Source organism: Alexandromys fortis, unplaced genomic scaffold, assembly GCF_014885135.2.
Source record: "Alexandromys fortis isolate MF-2015 unplaced genomic scaffold, M_Fortis_MF-2015_v1.1 scaffold_77, whole genome shotgun sequence".
Lineage (NCBI taxonomy): Eukaryota > Metazoa > Chordata > Mammalia > Rodentia > Cricetidae > Alexandromys > Alexandromys fortis.
In genome coordinates, this window is record NW_026067967.1 from 7,866,298 (window position 1) to 7,891,483 (window position 25,186).

The 25,186-nt window shown below is 46.3% G+C and overlaps 2 protein-coding genes and 2 non-coding genes across 8 annotated transcripts in view; 1 reads left to right on the plus strand and 3 right to left on the minus strand.

Moving 5' to 3' along the window:
- Positions 1 to 3,067: 3,067 nt before the first annotated feature.
- Rps3 (ribosomal protein S3) lies at positions 3,068 to 7,547 on the minus strand. The gene is made up of 7 exons (XM_050154520.1): positions 7,404 to 7,547; positions 6,425 to 6,555; positions 6,120 to 6,213; positions 5,575 to 5,669; positions 3,964 to 4,151; positions 3,387 to 3,583; positions 3,068 to 3,142 (listed from the first exon to the last, which is right to left on the minus strand). Exons 1-6 carry the CDS (start codon positions 7,431 to 7,433, stop codon positions 3,390 to 3,392), a joined length of 732 nt encoding a protein of 243 aa, XP_050010477.1. The 5' UTR covers positions 7,434 to 7,547; the 3' UTR covers positions 3,068 to 3,142; positions 3,387 to 3,389.
- On the minus strand, positions 3,679 to 3,823 carry LOC126509027 (small nucleolar RNA SNORD15). The gene has a single exon (XR_007594032.1). It is a non-coding gene; the product is annotated as a small nucleolar RNA SNORD15 (small nucleolar RNA).
- Arrb1 (arrestin beta 1) overlaps positions 6,571 to 25,186 on the plus strand; it is a 99,107-nt gene continuing 80,491 nt past the window's right edge. For 3 of the 5 annotated variants that reach the window (XM_050154509.1, XM_050154511.1, XM_050154510.1), the window contains exon 1: positions 6,571 to 7,106. In XM_050154509.1, the coding sequence (XP_050010466.1) occupies positions 6,928 to 7,106 (179 nt within the window). In that variant the 5' untranslated portion in view covers positions 6,571 to 6,927. The remainder of the gene's footprint in view (positions 7,107 to 25,186) is intronic. The other 2 variants (XM_050154512.1, XM_050154513.1) reach the window with 1 other exon arrangement.
- LOC126509028 (small nucleolar RNA SNORD15) lies at positions 6,640 to 6,785 on the minus strand. The gene has a single exon (XR_007594033.1). It is a non-coding gene; the product is annotated as a small nucleolar RNA SNORD15 (small nucleolar RNA).

Below are 25,186 nucleotides of genomic sequence, written 5' to 3' on the forward strand. Positions count from 1 at the left end.
TGCAGAGGCTAGAGGACAACTCTGTGGAGTCTGTTCTCCTTTTAGCTTTACCTGAATTCTGGGGATCCCAACTCAGGTCATCAGGCAGCATGGCAAGCACTTTGCCAGCTGAGCCATTGTCACCTGTCCCCATTCAATGCTATGACAGAGGATGAGGTCCCAGTGTAGCAGTTTCAGAGGAATGTCTGCATCCAGCTGTTAGCACACCCATTACCTCATTTCCTTTTATTAATGTAGACATGTATTCTTTTTATTTTACGGTGTCATGGCACCCGTCTGGAGGTCAGACGACTGTAGACATGTGTTTTTATTTTACTGTGTCATGGCACCCGTCTGGAGGTCAAATGACCAAACTGGTTCTCTCCTCCTAACATGTGGGTTCTGGGGACCGAACTCCAACCAGCAGGCTTAGCTGCAGCAAGAGCCTTTATACACTGAGCCATCTCTCCAGGCCCAGCATTTGTTTCAGGATGAAATGCACCACAGCGACAGGCCAGGGTGTACCTGGTGAGACACAACTCTGAGGCCACTGTATACTTGGTGTGGCTCAGGGCTCCAGAGCAGAGACAAACTGCTGGATGGGGAAAGGGGAAAACACACCAGAGATCCGAGACTGTTTCCAGGGAGGCTGCAGCCCCAGGTACTGGCTGGCCCCATCTGCAGGCCCTCGCCTGCACTCAGATTGCCTTTATAAAGGAGTCTGTTTCCCATCTCCCATCCTCAAAGCCCCAGGGCCATCAGAGCCAGGCACAAAGGCTCTGGTCCCAGCTGAGCTCCAGTACCACTGATTAAGGAACTGGCCGTCTGGACACAGCTGATAATGGCAGCAGGGGAGGAGCACAGACCAGCACCCCAAGGGGACACTCAGGACAAAGCAAGGGTACCTACTGCGTGTAAACCGAGGAACAATAGGCGTGTCTCCCCTGGCTGGACACTTCCTGAGGGCCAAGCAGTGACGGACCCCAAGCTTCCCACTGATTCCCCAAGGACCCTCTTTTTAAATTTTATCCAATTACTACAGTGTGACTGCTCTTCTATGCACGCACCCTCTGCTGGGACACAGGCAAGACAAGAGCAAAACCACTACAGCACCCTTCCACTAGAAATAGGTCACAGTCAGTCATGACAGGAAACCTCACTCAGATCAGATGAATGCAGGGACGTACGGAGGGATGCTAGTGAGTCACACTGGCACGACTGAGTTCAAACCTGGACACCCACAAGTTGTCCTCTGCAAATGGTGACTGGAGGGTAATATTGAAACCAGGACCTCAACCATGCCAGGAACGTGCCAAATTTCTAAAGCCACGTATTAGGTCATTGTAATTGATGTTTACAGATCTGCGAATGAAAATGTTTCAATTGTGGAACGAAGAAATTCAGCAGTATATGTAAGTGGATAGAGAATATCAGACTTGAAACCTGGAATCAGTACTTTTCATGATTCAACTAGTGAGCATTTGAGGGAGTTATTTATTTGTGGACACATTATTAGTTCTATAGAGTGAGTACCAGGCAAGCGTCAACTATGTCTCAAAAAGATACCTAAGGGGCTGGAGAAATGGCTCAGCGGTTAAGAGCATTGCCTGCTCTTCCAAAGGTTCTTGAGTTCAATTCCCAGCAACCACATGGTGGCTCACAACCATCTGTAATGGGGTCTGGCGCCCTCCTCTGGCATGTGGGCATACATGGAGGCAGAATGTTAGATACATAATATTTTAAAAAAAAGATACCTAAAGAAAACAGAAGATGATGGGTTGTTCATTGTTCCCAGTGCATCTTTCTCTTGTAGGTTAGGGGTAGGGTGGGCAAAAGACTCGTTTCAGAGCTATCCAGGGCTGAAGTGAAGACTTTGAGGTGAACCTCAGAGAAATATACTCCCTTACACAGCAAAGGCTAGGCTTGCTGCCAACCAGCTAGCAATAGAATTTGCCCAATACAAAGATTAAATATTGTTAGAGGACCCAAGGGGTTACAATCTCACTTTATACATACTACAGCTTTGATAAAAAAAAAAAAAACATGTTTTTAGCATCAAAATCGAATAGCCCTAAGGAAGAAACAGTACTGGAAACAAGCAGGCCAGGAGGCAAAGGCAAGCTGACCTGAGTTCAAGGCCTGTCCAGTCTATAGAGGGTTCCAGGACAGCCAGGGATACAGGGAAACCATCAAGTAGAAGCAGGTGGTCTGAGTTGCAGACCAGTCAGGAATATGACCCTGCCTCAAAACCAAAACCCACAGGGTCATGCTTCTGCTCAACGGCACCACCTTGAACAAGTGCCAGAAACTGGGAGCTTCCAGTGAGTTCCACCTGTAATATCTGGTGCCCTCTTCTGGTGCGCAGGAACCAATGCTGCACATCTGCATCCGACACATGTGGAATTAAGTTAGTTAATAGTCGCTGGTCTTTTGGCCTAGTCAGGCTGCGCCCCAGGCCCTTGACACCTTCATCCCAACTCTTCTCTATGGTACCAGAGTATAGAATTTCCAAGCTAACTTTAATTCCTTACAAAAAAAACATCAATAGTAAATGCTTTCAAGATACTATGATAAATATGCTGCCAATAATTTCTGCATTTACCATATTTTCCAAAACATAATGGCTAAGTACAAGACTTAGAAATGTGGATTCATTCTAAAGACAGCTTTATATTTCAAACTTCTGAGTTCAAAGGCATGAAAAATTCTTTTTATTTTAGGAAAGCTGAGATTAGGACACCACTGCATGGTAAAACAGAGGCCAATCTACTTTCTACTTGCAGGGTAAGTGTCACAGGCCTTCATAGAAAGCAATTACCCACCAAGCCATCTTGTTGGCCCACCCAAGATTTCTTACACGCCAGGGGAAGGTATCACACATGTAGCCCTCCAGGCTGGGGACACATGCTTACTGTAAGGACCTGGGTTCCATCATGACCACCAAAGCCTAACTGTTCTAACCCTGAACTGTGTAACACAGGGTCCACCAGCCGTCACAGACCCCAGCTTAAACCAACAGGGTAAGCAACACTTCTCAGGCCAACACAGCTCAGTGACAGTTGAACACTGGACACAATCCAGTCAGGCCTTGTGCTTTTGTGCAAGATTTTATTAAACGTCTGTACAGGACAACATCCAGCCTCCAGGTGCAGTTGCCAAGACCCTGAAACAAAACAAAACAATGTAAGAAGAAACTCATCCGAGTGCTTTCACTTACTACGAAGTGTACGCTCCCATGAGGCAGTGAAGGTTTGTGGGGTTGTCCACCACATTCCAACTCGCATCCTCCCACAGTAAGTTCCGACAGTGTGTAATTACACACACTGAAACATCAGAACTAACAGTAAAAACAAACAAAACCCCAACCAAACAGGTCCGTGTGGCCCAGGAAGGTCCCGCAGACATACCTGTTAGGCTGTAGGCACTGGCTGGGGCATGGCAGGTGGCTCTGGCTTCCCACCCTTCTGCTCTGAGATGGGGGTGGTGGGCAAGATTTCGTCCTTTGGCTCCACAATGCTCACGTGATCCGGCAGAGGCTTCTTGGGGCCAATCTTACCACTTGGATCCCAGGGCAGCATGATCTTCACTTTGATGCCCAGCACACCTAAGACACCAGGGCTAAAATTGAGCTGAGATTTTTACCAGCTGCCACCATACAACAGGAAAGCAAGGAAACAGTGGTACCTACTGCCACGCAGCCCTTCTCAGACAAATGCCTCTAAATCAATCAGTGCGCTGGACACTTTTGCCAGAGGAACCATGCACAGCACCACAGAACATGGCACTGACACGGCCCAAGAGCAGGACGTGACCTTTCTGACTCGTCATCCTGTCATCACCGAAGGGCACACGAAGGCAGAGACGGGGACAATGCAAGTCTTCACAGCCGTCTGCTAGTCTACCCTAGGCACTCCGAGCCACCCAGCACTACTCAGCTCAGCTACAGAGCCTAGGCCCCGGCTCCTCCCCAGCACAGACGCTCACCCTGTCTGAGGAGCACATGGCGCACGGCCGTGTCGACGTAGTAGTTGACAGGGTCTCCACTGTGGATCATCAGACCATCCACGAACTTCATGGACTTGGCCCTCTGTCCTCGGAGCTTCCCGGACACCACGACCTCGCAGCCCTTGGCCCCACTCTCCATGATGAACCGAAGCACGCCATAGCAGGCCCTTTGGGAGAAACCCACTGGTTACCAAAGACACAACCTGCCTGTCCCTCCCACCTAGTTAACTCTCAATTGGTAGCTTGGGAAAACCATCAGACTTCAGCCAAAACAACAATCTGCTGCCCAGATGCTTTTCCGCCCTGGCTTGTGTTAGAATCAGCTCTGAAGAATGAACTCTTTATACCGTTATGCCCAGGTCCTTCTCCAGGCCATTATCTGGGCTGGCCAAGCTCAAGCGGAGGTATTTCTTCATATCTTTAATTATTATGGAGTAATGTTTCCATTACATGGGTTCAGGGGAACTGAACTCGGGTTGTCAGGCTTGCCTTTGTCTTGGCAACAAGCACCTTTGTGTGAACCGTCTCTGCTGTTAGGAGATACTTTTGGAGACTGGGTCTCACTACATAGTCCTGGCTGTTTGGAATTTGCAGAGATCCACCACATCTGGCAGAAACAGGTTATTTTGGGAGTGGGGGGGGGGGAAGGCTTGCTAAGTGGTTCCAGGGACCACCCTAGCTGAGAGGCACAGGAAGAACCTCTAACATTAGCCACCTTGATTCTCAGAGAACCAGAAAACTTTTATGCCTATCAAACACTAACATTAAAAAGCAAAAAGACCGGGTGTGGTTGCTCACCCCTTTAATCCCAGCACTAGGGAGGTAGAGGAAGGCGGATCTGAGTTGAAGCCAGTCTGAATTCTAGACAGTCAAGCCCATGCAGACAAACCACCTCAAAAAAAGAACCCTGCCCCCCCCCCCGAAGGTGAAGGCCTTTAATTTTGTTGGGCCATCTCAGAATTAAAGGCCAGCTAGAGTCACAGTTGAGACCCTATGTCTCAAAACATAAACTTGGCCTTCTCATAACAAAGGCAGGGCAGAACAGATTTTTTTTTTTTTTTGGTTTTTCGAGACAGGGTTTCTCTGTGGCTTTGGAGCCTGTCCTGGAACTAGCTCTGTAGACCAGGCTGGTCTCAAACTCACAGAGATCCGCCTGCCTCTGCCTCCCGAGTGCTGGGATTAAAGGCGTGCGCCACCACTGCCTGGCCAGAACAGATTTTTTTTAAAACGAAGTCAAACCAGCTCAGGCAGGGGCCCACATCACTTAGTGCCACACAACTTACAGAACTGTTATCTTTATAATCCTCACAAATGCATTAGATCTGCACTGACTTCTAACTTGTATTCCCATTATAGTACTGACCATGCTATAAACCCAGGCTGGCCTGTAACTAAGCAACCTTCCTCCTGGTCTCTCAAGTGTTGGGATTACAGGCAACTAGGTCTTGTAGGCCTAATTGTTCAGGGGGCAGGGGCTCCTTATTGTCACACCAGCAGAGACTAGATGATCCTGTCACTGAAGAGTTATCTGAAGTGTCAGGCACACACTGATGCACAGCAGGGCACGACCACCAAGTCCTAGACACTCACCTTCGCACAGCAAGCCCTCCAAGGAGTTTGTAACGTAGAGATTCAGCCTGAGCAATGGCACACAGACCTCTTGTGGCCACCTTCTCTGCATAAAGCTTTAAAAGAAGGGACATATTTATTACTTAGCAGTTTTCATTAAAGCCATAGTAATATTCCTTAAATACCTCTTTGCCTTTCTAGGGTTCCCCACAACCACACTAGGGAGACTGATGGGATAGCCTATCCACCTATTTTCATACACAAATGGAGTGAAAAGCACTTCGGCCACCAGAATACTCCCATAAATTTAAGAATATCATTTGTAGTTTTTAGACAGGATTCTACTAAGGCAGCGCTGACTGGCTCTGCCCTTGCCACATCCTGCCTTCTGGGTGCCAGGATAAAAGATGCCCCCTGCCATGCACGGCAATCACACTACTTGAAGTATCCATCCATGTAGAATATTCATTGGCCATGCCAAAGGCTTCCAGAAGTACCATTCTACACTTAGAACCAACATCTAAACCCAGTCTACAATAGCCCTGGATATAAGCAGGGGACCTCACCTCCACGCTGCCCTCAGGGAAGCCGAACCTCTTCTGGACCACTGCGGTCAGCTCTCTGATCCGGCGACCCTTCTCACCAAGAACATTCTGTGTTCTGCAGAGAGGAAAAGTTATAATTTACTGAACGCCTCATGAGCTCTATCACTCCACAAGAACACTCGTTAAATGCAAAGGATTAAGGTAAAGTCTTCTCAAATGAGGTTTTAAAAAAAAAGCAACCACACTCACCAAGGCCAGGTTCTCACACACCCATCTTAGCACACAAAGTGATTACAGGTGACAGCTGAAGTCAACTACATTTTTACCTGGTGGCTAAAATAATGATTTCTGTTCTGGTTGGTGTGACTCGGACTTCAACCCCGGAGTAGCCATCTTCAGCCAGTTCCCGAGTGAGAAACTCATTCAGTTCGGCTTTGAAAATGCCATCGGCCACAAACTAAACCAAAGAAATTACGTTCAGAGTTAAGACAGGGGGTAGAGCCAGCACTATCCCCAGTGGCCCTGCAGGAAGGCAGACAACCCTTCTCAGACAAATGCCTCTAGGTCATCTTGAGGAAGTTTCTTTGACCAGTGTTTTCAGCTGGGCCACAGAACGCGGCGCAGTGAGGCCTCCTGGTCAAAAGACAACACCTCCTCTTCAGACTCGTCATCACCTCTTCATCGAAGGGTTTTAGGACACGACGGACAAACGCAGAACAAACGTAAAACCCTATTCTCGAGCTGCCCCTCTGCAGCTCACTGAGCACAGCGAGGACAGTGTGCGTAGCGTCTACCAGGATAAAGAGGGCAGATCCTAACCCGACAAAGCATGGTGGACAACAGCTTTGCGGTCTGCGTGCATGAGAACAACGACAGGTCATTTATTCCTAAACCCGATGATCTTCACACTTCTTCCCCATGGAATGACCAAGTCTGGGGCGCTTTGGCTGCAGGTCCCCGGAGGGAGCGCGGCGCCAATAGTCAGCAGCTTTCAAGACGACGGATAAGGTACTGCTAAACTTCACTTCACTTACCATACACACTGCATGAGCTCACGCCCTCAAACTAATCCCGGCGACCAAAAATCGCTCCATGAAGGAGCCAGGTGCTCCTCTCGGCCCAGACCCTCCCCAGCCACACTGCGCTATCCCGGAGCCGGCCCGACACCCCATCCACGTCCATCCGCGGCCCGCAGAGACGCCAGACGGCAGCAGCCGCCCCCCGGGATCCGTCGCGGGGATGCGGGTCTCACTGTGGCAGCCGCAGCAGGCGCCGCGAGGCCCCGCGCCGGGCCCCGATGCTCACCTTCCTCTTCTTAGAAATCTGCACCGCCATCTTGCCGCCGCGCGCCCCCGAGAGGAAAGGAAGTGGCTCGCGGGCGGAAGTGGGTATAAAGGGCGCGGAGCGACGACGCGACGCCGCGCGACGGCGACGCTCGCCAGGGCTCACGGGAAATGAAGTCTCGCGTTCGTAAAGGCGAAAAGGGAGAAGGGTAACCTAGCAACCCGTAGTGTAGGCGGAACAGGAAGTGCAAATCTAATTCTAGTCTGGAAAAAAAAAATCCAATGTGCTCTAGCGCGAAGCACACCTGTGATTCTAACGCGACGGACGTGGAGGCTGGAGGGTCGGGTCAGAAATTCAAGGTCATTCTCGACTACGTGGCGAGTTCGACGCTAGCTTGGGCTGGTACGTGAGCCCCCGACTCAAAAATAAACAAAAGCTTTGAACAGAGCAACCTTGAGGTAAGAGATGCAAACCACAGATATAAACACACATTTACACCTTCAGGGCCACACTAATGAAAACTTTAATTGAAATTCATTTAGGGAACCAGCCAGGTGGCTCAGTAGGTAAAGGCGTTTGATTTTGATCCCCCATCACCCAGAGGTCAAGAGAGAGAGCTGACTTCACAGAGTTATCCTAGGACCTTTCCACGCATTCCCATCCCACCTCCGGCGCGCGCACACACACACACACACACACACACACACACACAAAACTAATAAATAACATTTAAAACAAATTCACGTAGCCACCCTCATCTCTACTCATAAAATCCATTTTCTCTGTTCTAAATAATAATAGTAGATTCTAATATTATTCGTTCTTGGGTCTGTTCTGTTTCTCTCTCAAACTGGATTTCAGCTGTAATTGAGAATGACCTTAAATGATTCTCCTACATCCACCTTCGAAGTGTTGAGCTTAGGAGTATACCACCATGCCTAGACTAGACTATATTATTGTTAATTTACCAGTACCTAAACTATATAAAGTCTACTCAAATTAATGTAACAAACTGTCAAATTATATAACAAAAGCCAAGCCGGGCGGTGGTGGTGCACGCCTTTAATCCCAGCACTCGGGAGGCAGAGGCAGGCGGATCTCTGTGAGTTCCAGGCCAGCCTGGTCTACAAGAGCTAGTGCCAGGACAGGCTCCAAAGCTACAGAGAAACCCTGTCTCGAAAAACTAAAAATAAAAAATAAAAAAATAAAAAACAAAAGCCAGAGCAGTGGCTCGTGTGCTTAAATTGTTTTTTAGGTGATTTTTTTTTTCCTGCCAGGCAAAGTGTTTCACATCTGTAATCTCAGCACTTGGGACACCGAAGCAGGAGGATTACGTGTTGGAGAACAGCCTGGGTTACAGAGCGACACATACACAGATCTTTTTAAGACATTAAAATCCTAGCAAGGGCCAGGTGATGGTGGTGCACGCCTTTAATCCCAGCACTCGGGAGGCAAAGGCAGGCTAGTCTCTGTGAGTTTGAGACCAGCCCCATCTACAAACAGAGTTCTAGGACAGCCAGGGCTACACAGAGAAACCCTGTCTCAAAAAACCAAACCAAACCAAACCAAAAACCATTAGCAGCCTATGATGTTTATTACAAAGGCAAACCCTGACTCTCAAGATGGGCTTCATGGTAGCATTTCTGGTAGTGAACACTTGCACCAAAACCTCAGAAGTTTTTGAATTTACAGCGGGGTGGGCTACCAGCAGGGGCTGTCAATGTTATAAACCATCAGGGCTTTGGGAAGGAGTACTGGATAATATAAATCTATAACTCCGATGTTCACACGGGCAATCACTCCTTTCCCAGACGCAAACCCTGCTGCTTTAACTTGTACTGCAGTGTTCATGGCTCAATCATGGAGAAGGCTCCAGTACACCTTATGCTAATCCCACCAAACGAAAGTAAGGGCCACCACCTGAATTCCTGGAGTTGCATTAAGCAAGTTTTATTTTCTGTCAGACAGGGCTGTCTTCCCTAAAGTGGAGTTTGAGAGAACAGCATTGGACACAAGAGAAAGTGGAATTCATATAGCTCAAAAATTGCAAGACAGGGGTTTTTCAAGGGCTGGAGGGATTTGCACAGGCATTTTGGTTACCTAGGAATTTGGCAGAACATCTCATCTTGTTAGGGTGTGGAAGATGTCAAATTCCAGGAAATGGGTCTAGATGTGGCCAAACCCAGGTGGATTTTGTTTTGTTTGTTTTAGTTTTTTTTTGTTTTTCAAAACAGGGTTTCTATGTGTAGCCCTAGCTGTCCTGAAACTAGTTTTGTAGACCAGGCTGGCCTCTAACTCACAGAAATGTGCCTGCCTCTGCCTCCGGGGTTCTGGGATTAAAGGCGTGCACCAATACCACTGGGCCAAATCCAAGTTTCACAGTAAACTGGAATGAACGTATTTTGACCTTGTAATAGGAGGACTTCTAATCTTAAGATAGAGTCAGGCTGGTCTACCTCATGAAGCCTTCTTCCAGTTTGCAATTCACCATGGCTATGGCTGTCTTCTTGTGGCTGTCTCCTTGCGACCAAAGACCTGTACTGGCTGCGGCAGACTCTTTGACCTTAGGGATATGGGCTTGAATAAGAGCTCCTCACTTTGAGGTGCTGCCACCAGACAAAAATATCAACAAAATCTTTTTAGAAAATAGTGTTTTGTCTAGCTGTGGAGGCACACACCTTTAATCAACTAGGCAGGTGGATCTTTCTGAGTTCAAGGCCAGTCCAGGACAGCCAAGACTATACAAAGAAACCTTGTCTCAAAAATCAAAAAGAAAAAAAAGTGAGTATCTGAAATGGGCAAGGCAGTTCATGCCTATAATCCTGAAGTAGAATATAGTAGAAAAGACCAATTATTACATATTGATTTATTGGTTTATTTAGTGATTTTCTAAAAGCCCTGCTTGTAATGTCTATTTACCAAGCTTGACTTCACTTGCTACCTGGGACGGAATGACCTGGAGAAATAACTGAGACAATAGGTCATCGTCCTTAATAAAGTGCTGACGGCAGTGTATGCTTTGGTAAAATTTTGCTTGCTTGCCTGCCCCATCTGTATTATAGGATATATAATAAGAAAGCAAACTTGACCTAGGAAAGCCTTTCAGGACCTATCCTGGCTCCGGTCCACTTGTGACATCTCTTTTCCACTCTCTTTGATGTTAAAATGCTTATTCCAGAAAGGGTCTCAAAACAACTCAACACTTGGGAGGTGGAGCCAGGAAGAACCGGGTTCGAGATCCTCCTTGGCTACACATTGAATCCTAGGTCAGACAGGGTCACAGGAGACTGCACCTCAAAAACAAAACAATAAAAGAGAACCAGAGCCCTGCACAGTGGCACGTGTCTTTAATCCCAGTACTCAAGAGGCACAGGCAGAAGGGTCTCTGTGAGTTCAAGGCCATCCTGGAAGTGAATTCCAGGACAGCCAGAACTATATAGTGAGACCCTGTCTCAAAAAGAAAACAAAACAGAGAAAGAGAGGGAGGGACACAAGGAATTTGAACCCCAATATTCACTCCTTTGCTCTTAATAGTCCCTTAGTTCTTAGTCCCTTGTCCATTCCCAGATGATCCAGGCAAAAACTCTTCCCAGCCCATCTTCCTGCATACCTATTCCGCCACGCCTAGTTTAATAAAGAAATTCTGAATATTAGGTAGAGCTCTGGGAATCCTGAAGAAGAGGGGAGTTGGGGATTAAAGGAGCAAGACGGTCAAGGACATCACAAGAAGACTACCCACAGAACCAGCTAACCAGGGCTCATAGGGGCTCACAGAGACTAAGCCAACAAACCAGGGAACCTATAGCCCTGCCCTAGGTCCTCGGCATATATGTTATGGTTGCATAGCTTGGTGTCCTTGTAGGACTCCTAACAGTGTGAGTGGGGGTGTCTCTGACTCTTTTGCTGGGTTGCCTCATCCAACCTTAATATGAGGTTATGTGCCTAGTCTTATTGTAATTTGATATGACATAATTGGTGGATATCCCTGTGAGACCTGTCCTTTCTGAAGGGAAGTGGAGGAGCAGTGGGGGAGAGGGGAGGTGGGAGAAACAGTCAGTCAGGACATAACAAGGATATAATATATGAGAGAAGAACAAACGAAAATAAAAAAGGAAACTCTCCTCCTACTCAAAGCCACCCCCATCTCTGTGTTCTGGTTCACACCCGTTGTTTCTGGGAGGCCTTGCTCTACCATCTCATTCTCTCCCAACCTGCTGGTGATGATCTGCCCTCATTCTGGTTCCCACCGTCCAGTGGCTCCCTCGTTGTTCCCAAGATCAGCTTACTACTTCTACTGTTTCCACAGAGTTCTGTTTTGTTTTGTTTTGTTTTGTTTGTTTGTTTTATCAAGACAAGGTTTCTCTGAAGCTTTGGAGCCTGTCCTGGAACGTCGTAGACCAGGCTGGTCTTGAACTCACAGAGATCCCCCCCCCCCCCCCCCCCCCCCCCCCCCCCCCCCCCCCCCCCCCCCCCCCCCCCCCCCCCCGCCCCCTTGTCTCTGCCTCCCTAGTGCTGGGATTAAAGGCATGCACCACCACTGCCGGGCTTGTTTCTGTAGCGTTCTGCACGCCTTCACATCCCACTATAACTTTCACGTGGGTGACCAGAGCAGAGCTAAGTGTCCGCATGTTTTTGTCCCCACCCTGATAGCTCTGCAAGACTCCTGAATGAGCAAATTCCTTTCTCTGAGGTTCAAAGAACCAGGGACGCTTGCCTAACCTGGAGGAAGACCTGATTCAGGGAGGGATCTGTCCCCTGAGAGCACCTAATGCCCACGACCAGACGCCATGATGTCATGCATTGTCATTGGTTACATTAAAATTGATCAGTGACTCACTCAGAGCCTCAAGCTGAGTCTCTGCACATGAATAAAAGAACACCATGGAAGAGGCAGGCGGATCTCTGTGAGTTCGAGACCAGCCTGGTCTACAAGAGCTAGTTCCAGGACAGGCTCCAAAACCACAGAGAAACCCTGTCTCGAAAAACCAAAAAAAAAAAAAAAAAGAACACCATGGAATAAAATTTAAAAGATGCTGCTTTACTGGTTTTGCACCTTTGCTGAAAGGCTAACACTTCTGAGTCCATTACAGGAAAAATAAGCTCCAGGGTGAGGAAGGGGAGGGAAAAAGAACACCTCCCACTGTCAATTGGTACAAGGACACCTGAGAACTTCCACAAACATCTAACCCTTAGATGCCTTTTGGCCCCAATTAAACAAATGTATTCTGTTTTATCTTCTTCATGATCCTTTAGCCTTCAGTGCTGAAATTATTGGCAAGCATCACCAAGCCTGGCTATAAGGAGCATTGCAAACCAATCCTGTGGGGCTGGCAAGATGGCTCAGTTAGTAAAGGCACCTGCAGCCAATTCCTGACAACCTGCGTTCAATCCCTGGGACCTACATAAAGTGGGAGAAAAAAGGTGACTCAACAAAATTGTCCTCCAACAGGTGGACGCTACCCTTGCCCCCCCCCCAGAACAACAATAACAACAACAACAACCAACAATGATAATAAAGGTAAAAAAAACAATCTTGGCTGGGCGGCGGTGGTGAATGCCTTTATTTTATTTATTTATTGATTGGTTGATTGATTGGTTTTTCGAGACAGGGTTTCTCTGTAGCTTTGGAGCCTGTCCTGGAACTTACTCTGTAGACCAGGCTGGCCTCGAACTCACAGAGATTCACCCACCTCTGCCTCCCCAGTGCTGGGATTAAAGGCACGCTTGTGCCACCACTGCCTGGTTTGGTGAATGCTTTTAATCCAAGCACTGACAAGGCAGATGAGATGAGCGAATCTGAGTTTGAGACCAGACTATTCTACAAAGTGACTTCCAGGATGGCTAGGGCCACACTCAAAAAAATATGTAGATAGATAGATACATAGATAGATACATAGATAGATAGATGATAGGTAAGTAGGTAGATAGATAGATAGATAGATGATAGGTAGGTAGGTAGGTAGGTAGATAGATAGACACATAACCCTAATGTATATATACACACATACATATATATGTGAGTTTCTGTGTGTGTGCATGTGTATATATGTCCATACGTGCGCACGTATGCTTTTGTATACATATGTGTGTGTGGGGGTGTATTTAGCTTTATATAATATATACATTATATATAAGTCATCTTATATATAAGTTATCTTTATATAATATATACATTATATATGTCATCTTATTTATGCCATATGGGGAAGTGAGTTTTTCACTCAGTTGGATTTCTGGGAGCTCACCTTGTTCTTAGACAATCAGCTGTGGAAGAACCAAGGAAGCTGGAGTCAGGGAGCTGAAGCCGCCAGTGGTCTCCTTCCCCACATCCACATCTCGCCTCTTTCCTGTACTGAAGTTTAGCTGACCCAGTGAATGAATAAAGGTGAATTCAGCGACATCAGCCCCTTGGCCTTGTTCAGTTTTCCAGAAGCAATCTGGCGGGAAGCCAGGGCACACAGTGAATTTAAGTCCTTGGATTTGAATGGATTTGTTTTAATGGATATGGATTTAAACCTTGCCTGGGGCCATCTCAAATGCCTTCCAAAGGGTTGGGTGGCACGTGCCTGTAATCCCAACACTCTTGGAGTGGAGACCGGAGGAACAGGAACTCAAATCAAGGCCTTTCTGGGCTGTATGAGGAGTTAACCCAGCCTCAATTCAGGGAGACCTTGCCTATAAACAAAAAACAAATAAACTTTGCAGAAGAGGTGGGGGTTTATAAGACCAAAGATGACAGATGACAGCAAGGAAGCTGGGCTTTTCAGGCACAACAGGGCAGTGCACACACAAAGAGGGCAGCCACATGCAGGAAACCCGCACAAGCTCGAGCCAGCAAAATCCCCACCAGCATGAAGTGCAGAGTCAATTTTCTTAAGAGCAGGACCATCGATAGGTGAGTCGTGAAACAGGGCAGGTCTAATACCCAAGAGAAGCTGAGCAACACAGATTGAATGCATTTGAGAGAGAAAGAGATGAGAGAGAAAGTTGGGTGTTGGGGGACAGGGTGATATGATCAAAATACATCGAATGAGAATTTCAAAATGTTAATAAAAATATTTACTTTAAGAAGGACGTTGGGGAAGTTCTAGCTTCTTTCACTCACTGAAAGAAATCCAGCACTGTGACATCAGTTATCTCTGACTCAACCTCACTCCGAAAATCAGAAGAAAATGCTGATAAGTCATGCCAGGGCATCACTGCCAGATAACAAGCAAACTGCTTAGCACATGGTATGTAGTTTATAGTCACAGTTCAGGGCATTATTTGGTATTACTATTCCTATTGGAGGTGGGTATCAGGGTCACTGGTTAATCTGACTTAGCCTCTGCTTCCCAGGACTGGAGCTGGGGAGATAGGTTAAGCCTCCCAAGTGACATTACAGAGACAATATGATTCTAAGGCTGCATCTAAGAAGTTGTTACGGGGGTGGAGGAACAGTTCATTTCCCAGCGGCCATATCAGGTGGTTCACAACTACCTGTAACTCCAGCTTGAGAGGACTCAATGCCGTCTTCTGGCCTCGGAGATTTACACACACACACACACACACACACACACACACACGCACGCACGCACGCACGCGCACGCACGCACAACTTAAAAATAAGCCTCCAATGGCTGTGCTTGTCTCTTCCCCGCAGTGCTCAGTTTTAATCATTTGTACGCCCAATGATGCATAGGCACAAGATGGTAATAGGGGATCAGATTGTTTTTTGGGCATGCACCCTGTGCTGGCTAATTTTATGTCAACTTGGCACAGTTATAGTCATCAGAGAGGAGGGAGGCACCGTTGAGAAAATGCCTTTGTAAGATGAAGTTGTAGGCAAGCCTGCAGGACTTAGTGATTGATGTGGGAGAACTCAGCCTGTTGTGGGTGGTGCCCAACTGTGATTTATTGGTCCTGCGTGCTATCAGAAAGCAGACAAAGAAAGCCATAAGGAGCAAGCCAGTAAGCAGCACTCCTCCATGGCCTCTGCATCAGCTCCTGCTTCCAGGTTCCTGCCCTATTCCCCTCAGGGATGGACTGTTTCCTGGAAGTGTAAAGGAAATAAACTCCTTTCCAATTACTTTTGGAAACAGTGTTTCATCAGAGCAACAAAAACTCTAACTAAGGCACGCCCCAAACCAGTTCAGAGCAGCCTGGATCCTTTATACCTAAGAGATAACTAGAGAGTGATTAAGTAGAATCTAAGTTTGATGATCATTAAGGGGAAAAGCAACTTAATTTCATTCTTCTGAGTATGTGTGGGAGTGTGCGGTTTGATGTAGGTGGGGGCGGTCCTAGGTTGCTAACAGGTTGCTAGGTGTATTGTCTGGAGAGGGGTGTGTGAACAGTACATGCAAAATCAGGGTCTCAGGTTGCCAAGGACATTGTTGGAAGATGTCTGTATGTAGCTCAAGCCAAGTGGAGTCTCAGGTTGCTAACATTTCCTATGCTTGCTTCTCTAAGTTGTAGCGTCACCCAACACTAAGACAGGGCTCATCTCCGCTCTTCACAGAAGCGTGAGACACCAGTAGCATCAACTCCCACCCTTGGGCATTCAGTGTCCCTTACAGGCAAAATGACCATATGCAGCAGGAACCACCCCAATTAAATATTTTTTTATAAGAGTTGCTGTGAGCCGGGCAGTGGTGGTGAACGCCTTTAATCCCAGCACTCAGGGGCAGAGGCAGGCGGATTTCTTTGAGTTCGAGGCCAGCCTGGTCTACAAGAGCTAGTTCCAGGACAGGCCTCAAAGCTACAGAGAAACCCTGTCTCAAAAAAAAAAAAAAAAGAGTTGTTGTGGTCATGGTGTTTCTTCACAGTAATAAAAACCTTAACTAAGACAGAAGTTGTACCTGCAACCAGCAATTCCAGTGTTGGGGAGACACTATATAACTCTGATCTTCAAGAAGTTCTGTTCCTTAGCCGGGCGATGGTGGCGCACGCCTTTAATCCCAGCACTAGGGAGGCAGAGGCAGGCGGTTCTTTGTCAGTTCGAGACCAGCCTGGTCTACAGAACTAGTTCCAGGACAGGCTCCAAAGCCACAGAGAAACCCTGTCTCGAAAAACCAAAAAAGAAGAAGTTCTGTTCCTTTTTCCCAAGAAAAAGATTTGGGGGCTACAAAAATTACTATTATTATTATTTTGGGGGGGGGGATGTAAAGTCTCACTAGTCAGCCCTGGCTGGCCTGGAACTCTCTGTGTAGACCAGGCTGGCTTGGGATTAAAGATGATTGCCACCAGGCCCAGTGAGAACGTTTAGCTTTTGTACCCAAGCTGCAAACAACTTTTCACCATAAGTTTAAATACATTTGCAAAGACTATAATTCCCAGCATTATCACAATATCAACACTTTAAAATAGAGCAGTTGGTTACTCATTTAAAAAATTTCCTATATCCAAAGGAATAGGAATGTTGTTGAAATTTGATACTCACAAGTCACTTAAAAATATATATCCATTTTCTTTATACAGCTGCCCATTTTATGCCACCCCATCTATATTTTCAGACAACCCTGAGAATATCTTCATGTTCTCTGAGAAACTTGGAGATCCTTATAGAGTTGCTCCATGACCTCCCTGATCCACTCTCTTTATCTTGTTTGGTTGGATTCACCCAAGTTTGACAAATTTCCAGGAAGATCCTGACCACCTGGATATTTTCCCAGCCTAGCAATGGTTTGAAATGTTATTTCTACTCTTTGTTCACTGACATGAAGCTGTAAAGTCCTAGCATGCAACAAAGGATGCTCTCAAATGATGCCTTAGCAAGTAACAATTAGCATCACACATTAATGGCTACAGTTATTAGGAGTTTGCAATATACTGGGCCCTGGGCTAAATATGGGGTCAAGATTATATAAACCTAAGAGCTATGGACGTCACTCAGTGGTGGAGCATTGACCCGAGGCTGGAGGTTCAATCCCCAGTACTGTCAAAAAAGACCCACATTGTATAATTTTTTATATACCACCCCCATTGTCCTCATGGTGAGATTAAATTTGTTGCCATACTATGAACATAAATTGCCAGTAGCAGACAGCTACCTTCCAGGACCCAAATTCTAGCCTCATTAATTCAGGTAGTTTTTTTTTTTATCAACCAGGGATTTAGAGGGGTCAGTAGCATCCTTTTCCAGACGTAGGTAATAAGTTTCCACCAACCAGAAACCACACTAGAGAAGTTTAAAATGTATCTTAATCATGTCAGCAATAAGGAAAAAAGACGTTGAGCAGGCACCGAGAAATGACCTAGATTTCTTCTATAAACTGCTGTTTTTGTGTTGTTTTGACTTCAAACTCACTGTGTAGAGGTGTAGATGAACTTATCTTCGGACTTCCACTTCGAAAGGGCTGGGATTGAAGGCGAAAGCACCGTCCCCATACTCCAAATTAAACACAGTCACAGGATCGGAAATAGCCAGGATACTTGGTTTGGGAAGGCAAAGTGTTTCAAGGTTTGGGTACCAGCCCACCCGAAGATGGCTGTCTCTGGAGGGCTGATGGGAAGAGCAGCCGCTAGGGGGCAGCAGAGGACGGGCGAAGTCTGGGCAGTGTCCTGAAAGCTGGAGAAAACAGTTTTTTGTTTTTTTTTTCCCCCCAAGAGCCAGTGTGGAATCTAATTCAGTAATTTGGTCATACGTACATTTAGTTGAAGTTTATCAAAACTCTTAGATATTTCTTTTTTCTTTTTAATTAATATATTTATTCTTTTTAAAACAATCTTTTTCATTTTACATACTAATCCCAGTACCCACTCCCTCCCCTCCTCCCCCTCCNCACCCCCACCCACTCCTCAGAGAGGGTAAGGCACATTGCTTTGAGGAAGGTCCAAGGCCCTCCCTACTATATCTAGACTGAGCAAGGTATCCATCCAAAGAGAATGGGTTCCAAAAAAAATCCAGTACAAGCAGTAGGGATAAATCCTGGTGCCGTTGCCAGTGGCCCCACAGTCTGCCCCGGCCATACAACTGTCACCCACATTCAGAGGGACTACTTTGGTCCTATTATGTTTTCTTCCCTGTCCTACTGGAGTTGATGAGCACCCATTAGCGCAGGTAAACTGTTTCAGTGGGTGTACCGGTACCCATCATGGTCTTGACCTCTTGCTCATATTCTCACTTCTCCCACTCTTCAACTGGACTTTGGGAGCTCAACCCAGGGCTCTGATGCAGGTCTCCGCCTCTGTCCCCATCAGTTGCTGGATGAAGGTTCTATGGCATTATTTCAGATATTCATCAGTCTGACTACAGTGCAAGGCCAGTTCGGGCACCCTCTCCTCTATTGCTTAGGTCTTAGCTGGGGTCATCCTTGTAGATTCCTGGGAATTGCTCTGGTGCCAGATTTCTTGCTAGCCCCATAATGGCTCCCTCAATCAAGATATCTCTTTCCTTGCTCTCATCTCAACTATACCATTCAGGAGGGAACAGTTTTAAAAGCCTGGCTGTGGCTGTCTTGTCTCTTTGGAGCCACAGTTTTGAATGAAGAGGAAGGCAGAGAGCCCAGAGATGGGAAGTGAGCCAAAACTATCCAATAGGAACGTAAGTTATATTTTGCTACATTTTCCCTCTAAATTAGAGGATGGGGAGGAAGAGCTCCAGGTAAGGTAACACATCACGGTGACCCGAGCACTCAATTTAGGAGATCAAGATATTTTTCTTGGTGTGTGTGTGTGTTTAGTTCTTTTTCTTGAGTTTTGATGTTGCTAATTTACTGCTAAAAATAAAGGCAGTTTAACCCAGCATGGTGGGGAACACCTTTACTCCCAGCACTCAGGAGGCCAAGGCAGATGGATCTCTCCGAGTTCAAGACCTGGTCTATACAGTGAATTCCAGGCCAGCAAAAATGAGAAAATGAGAGTGGGGGGGAGAAAAAGAGAGAGAGAGATCCTGCCAAAAATAAAAAATAAAAAAATAGAAATAAAAAATAACCAGAAAGAAGTGAAAAAGAAAAAAGAAAGGAAGTTGAAGCAGTTTATTTTGCTATTATAATTTTTCTTTATCCCTGAGAATTTCATATAAGTAAATAGTGAAATACAACCATATCCACTTCCAGTCTCTCCCTGGATTCTTGTAATATGTTCTCCCTCACAACTTCATGTCTTTTGTTTGTTTTTTGTTTTGTTTTTTTTTGAGATAGGGTTTCTTTTTGAAGTTCTGGCTGTCCAAAAACTGGTTCGCTAGACCAGGCTGGCATCAAACTCACAGATATCCACCTGCCTCTGCTTCCCCTGGGATTAAAGTCATGCGCCACCACACCCAGCCATGTCTTCTTTTAAAATTTTGTGTGCCTGGTGCCCATAGAGGCCAGAAGAGGGTGATGGACTCTCTGGGACTGGAGTTACAGATGGTTTGAGCTGCTATGTGGGAGCTGGGAATCAAACCCTGATCCTCTGGAAGAGCAACCAGTGCTCTTAACTGCTGAGTCATGGCTCCAACTGTCTCTGCCTCTCTGCCTCCTGAGTGCTAGGATTAAAGAAAGGTGTGTGCCATCATGCCTGCTCACCCACCCCCAAATTTTTGATAATTGACTAAATCCAACAAGTGCTGCCCATATATGCATGAGTGTAGGTTATCCACGGGAGCATGGGGACTCATCAGTGGGAATATCCTGAAAAAAGAGTGCTTCTTCCTATCCCTGGCAACTCTCAGCTTCTGAGAGCTCCTGGATAAAGGATGGGGTCTGGGGAGCACAATACCCATTCATCTGGAATTCTGTGCAGCTCAATCATGTGCAGGTCACCATAGTTGCTGTGACATCATGAGCGCAGTGGTCACCTCACAGCCAGAAGACAGCCCTTCACAGTGCCCCTCCCCATCCTTCAGCTTTTGTAGCTTTCCAGATCTCTTCCTGGCTTAGAGGTGGAGGGCTGATACAGACGCCCCATTGGCTTTTGTTGTTGTTCTTATTTATTTATTCATTATGCCCATGTGCCAGAGAGGGCACCAGATTTTATTATAGATAGCTGTGAGCCACCATGTGGGTGCTGGGAATTGAACTCAGGACCTCTGGAAGAGCAGACAGTGCTCTTAACTGCTGAGCCATCTCTCCAGCCCGTCCATTGTTTTTTGTTTGCTTTTAGTATGTGTGTGTGTTCCTGCAAATGCTTACAGCTGACAGAGAACGAGCCAAGAAAGACGAGGAGATCCGGTTCAGCACGATGTAGTTAGCTGGACTGGTCCAAATTTCTACAGTCTGACCCCAGGCAGTTTATTTTAGAAGTCCAGTACAACTTTGAAAGAAGGTTTCCTGGTAACAATTATCTCAATCCCACGTGCTCAAGAAAGCTTAAGGCATGACTACATGAAAACTCTTTTGCAAAGTATATGTGACCTCTATCATGAAGATGGGTTCTATAGCTTAAAACCCTAGGATCCGGTGTGGTCCCTGACCAAGACAGCACAGAGGTCAGCAGGATCTGAAATACAGATGACACTCCCCTAGGATGGTTTCTATTGACTGAGAAACAATGCTAAAGATAAAGGTTTAGGGAGAATGGGATAAACATAATAGTCTGGGGAATTAAGGTGTAGGCTGACCCTAAGGACAGCACAGGTCACCTGGCTGTTAACTACATCCCCTCCCTGAGCTGGGAAATAGGCATGCGTCCCTTCCATTGAAGAGATAAGTCCACGTCCTTAATATTCCTGGTTTCCCTGATCTGTGAGCTTGTGCCCTCTGCAGATTTTCATTTGTTTTTTTTTTAATATTTATTTATTATGTATACAGTGTTCTGTCTACATGTATGCCTGCAGGCCAGAAGAGGACACCAGATCTCATTACAGGTGGTGGTGAGTAACCATGTGGTTGCTGGGAATTGAACTCAAGACCTCTGGAAGAGCAGCCAGTTCCCTTAACCTCTGAGGCATCTCTCCAGCCCTGAGATAGGGTACTTTTATGTATTTTTGTTTGGATTTGTTTCTGTTTTGTTGTTGTTGTTGTTGTTTTTTCGAGACAGGGTTTCTCTGTGTAACACTCCTGCGTGTACTGGAGCTGGCTTTGTAGACCAGGCTGGCCTTGAACTCACTGAGATCTACCTACCTCTACCTCCTGTATGTGCTAGAATTAAAGGCACATGCTGCTATCACCAGGTTTAAATTTGTTTTTGTTTTTTGATAGGGGATTTTTATTTTATTTTATTTTATTTTTTGGTTTTTCGAGACAGGGTTTCTCTGTAGCTTTGGTGCCTGTCCCGGAACTAGCTCTTGTAGACCAGGCTGGCCTCGAACTCCCAGAGATCCGCCTGCCTCTGCCTCCCGAGTGCTGGGATCAAAGGCGTGCGCCACCACCGCCCGGCTTGATAGGGGATTTTTAAATCTCCATTCTTGCTGTGTCCCTAGCACTCCAAATAAGTCTTAGACAGAGTAGTTGTTCAAGAACAGATATGGAATAAGTGAACCTGGAGAGGCAGATGGGCCCTCACAGAGCCACGAGCTCAGTCTGTCTCCTGGAAGGCTCAGATTCACGGAGAGCCTTGATGCTCCTGTCAGCTCCCACCATCTCCCTTGGAAACCAAGTCAGAGCATCACTCAAAAGTTGTTCTGACTACGCTCTTCCTCCGCTCACTTCCCTTGCTTTCTGCAGAAAGACATTCAACAAAATGCCTACTAAGTGCCCAATGCATTTCAGCTCTGTGTTCCTTGTCTTGACTACAGTTTCTGTGTTTCTTAAAAATTTCATTGTTTTTAATTATGTATGTGTTTAGGGTGTGCACATGAGCACAAGCACCTGCAGAGGCCAGAAGCATCGGATCCTCAGGAGGTGGAGTTACAGGTGGTTGTGAGCTACCCAAAAGTGGGTGCTAGGCACTGAACTGAGGGCCTCTGCACAGATTCTTGCTACTGAGCCATTTCTTCGGCTTTCCGTTTCCTCTCTTTAAATGTATAAAGACAGAGAAAGTGGGGTTTCCCAGAAAAGAACTCCACCATTCCAGACCCTCAGGAGGCTCAGTCGAGATGGGACCCTCAAGAGCAAGCACAGGGTTGGTCTGGGATACTTCTAGAGACCCTGACTTAAGATGGAAAGAGAGGGTGGGTTTGTAGCTTAGCTGGAAGGAAGCAATAGCATGTAGAAGGCCCCGAGGTTGATCTCCAGCATAACAGAAAACAAGCAAGCAAAATTAAGCAAGGTGACACAGGGCTGTAATCTCCACATTCAGAAAGTGGAGGCAAGAGTTCGAGGCCAGCCTGGTCTACAAGAGCTAGTTCCAGGACAGGTTCCAAAGCTACAGAGAAATGTTGTCTCAAAAAAAAAAAAAAAAAAAAAAAAAAAAAAAAAAAAAAAAAAAAAACTAGAGAGAGAGATTGAGGAGGTCATCCTCAACTACATAGAGAGGTAGAGGCCAGCCTGGGCTAGATGAGATCGTTTCTCAGTCAGTCCGTCAACGACTGGAGATGTAGTAGAGCACCAGTTTAGTGTTAGATGCAGGAAGTATGGAGTACCTGACTATGACAGCTTCTTTTCAGGAATCTGGATAGGAGAGAGCAGTCCAGTAGGGCTGGCTCTCCAGGCAGAAGGCAGCTGCTTATCTCAGAGGAACGCAATTACAATGTGGCAGAACCGGCTTCCAGTGAACTCTGCACAGACAGTGAATGCAAGGGCGGGACCCAAAGCTGGACATTCTGCCCCAAAGCTGTAAATTTAACTCAGAAGCTGTGGGCCTTAGACTTTTATTATTACTTATTATTATTAATTTTAAAAATTCGATTTATTCATTATTATACAAATTAATAATAATTTGTCAGCCGAAAGTGATGGCCCGGGCCTGTGATCCCAGGGCTTGGGAGTGGATAGAATTTTTTTTTTTCAAGACAGGGTTTCTCTGTAGCTTTGGAGCCTGGCCCAAGCTGGCCTCGAACTCACAGAGATCCGTCTGCCTCTGTCTCCTGAGTGCTGGGATTAAAGGCTTGCGCCACCACCACCCGGCTGGGAGTGGATGGAATTTAAGACCTGTAGGCATTGAGGTCAACCAAGAGGTCACTTGTCAAAGGGTTGACTTTTGGTTTCAGATTTCTGGGTGTGGTTGCTGGCTTTTGTCACCAGCATCACCTAGGTAACTGCTGGAAACTTGGCCCTTCTGACAGCAGGCATTACTGCATGCTACCTCAAGGAACACTCAAGGCAGCAGCAAGGCTGGGTTTTCTAGATTCCTTGGAAGTTGGGAGGGAGGAGAGCGGGTTTAACGTATAGAGCCAGGAAGACTGGGTTCAAATTCTGTCCCAATAACTGAGTTGCAATGAAGTCTTAGGCAAATCAGACCAAAGCTCCCTTCATCTTCTGTTCCTGCTTGCCCTCCCCACCCCCAACCAGCCACCATAATAAAAAGAGAAAAGAATAAAGCCCAGAATCAATGACTCAGGTTTGGGTAGGAGGCCGGAGATTCTACTGCAGCGGGCTCAAGGCCAGCTACTTCCTGCATCTCCCACAGCCTAGGAGTTCTATGGCGAAGCCTAGGAGTTCTATGGCGAAGCCTAGGATCTGTGGCTATTGGTTATTTCTAAGGGTCTTTTGTGGCTACATCTCCAAATAGCTTTTCATTCCTAATCTAAACTTCCTGGACTTTAGAGAGGCCCAGATAATAAATTAAAGCATAGTTTGAACATCTTTAATCTGGCCTGGCACTCTTGTATCCATAATGTGTATAACCAAAGGGGGCTCTTAGTAAACTTAGATAAACAGAGAATCGAGGAAGGCTTCTGGGTGTTGGACACCTGCCCCCATGTTTACACTGGAGTAGGGCATTCTGAATATCTACATTAACCGGACCACCAAGGAATGGGCCTTCAGAAGCTAAACAAACCAGAGATGCTTTTGACTCTAAAGAAAGGGAAGATTTGAGAACGGCTAAAGTGGCCCTGACTTGAAGACTGTTTAACGCAGCAGCTGTTAAGACTAGGATCTGGGAGCCGGGAGGTGGTGGCGCACGCTTTTAATCCCAGCACTCTGGAGGCAGAGGCAGGCAGACCTGTGAGTTGGAGGACAGCCTGGTCTACAAGAGCTAGTTCCAGGACAGGCTCCAAAGCAACAGAGAAACCCTGCCTGGAAAAACAAACAAACACGACTAGGATCTGGCCTTCAGCAGCAGCAAACTGCACATGTACAGTTTGGTAGAAAAGAGCCCCAATCTGGAGATGTCCACATAGAGTCCATGCAACCAGTAACTCAGAGTAGTCCTGAGACCTCACTAACCGTAAAGAAAAGAAATGTACACGTGCTTATACACACAGGCAAATTCATAACACATACCACATGTCCTCACATGCACACATACACCAGTGACATTTATAATAACCATTGAAACCGAGGGATGGGTATGTGGTGGTGGCTCAGTTTTTCTCTTCCCTTTTTTCTTTTTCTTTTTTCTTTTTCCTTTTTGAAGACAGGGTTTCTCTGTGTAGCCCTGGTTGCCCTGGAACTCACTCTGTAGACCAGCTGGCCTCAAACTCAAGAGATCTGCCTTCCTCCACCTCCTGTCCTGGGATTAAAAAGATGCATCAGCACCACCAGGCTTTTTTTTTTAATTTCTACCCGTGTTTACATTTTTCCATATGAAAGTAAAATAATGTCAAAAAAAAGAAGAAAAATAGACTGTTTTTCAGATGTTTGCATCACATGCTTCATTTTTTTAAACTTGTTATCAATTGTTCAAAAAAAACCCCACATGATCATATTTGAATTACAAGCTTGTGATACAGTTTTGTTGTTTTGTTTTAGAAAGGCTCTTGTTATCTGGTCCTGAAAGGCCTCATAATCATTGTGCAGTTCACTTTGTAGTTCACCTGGTACCCCCCCTACACCCTCTCCACCCCACTCCCCACCGGG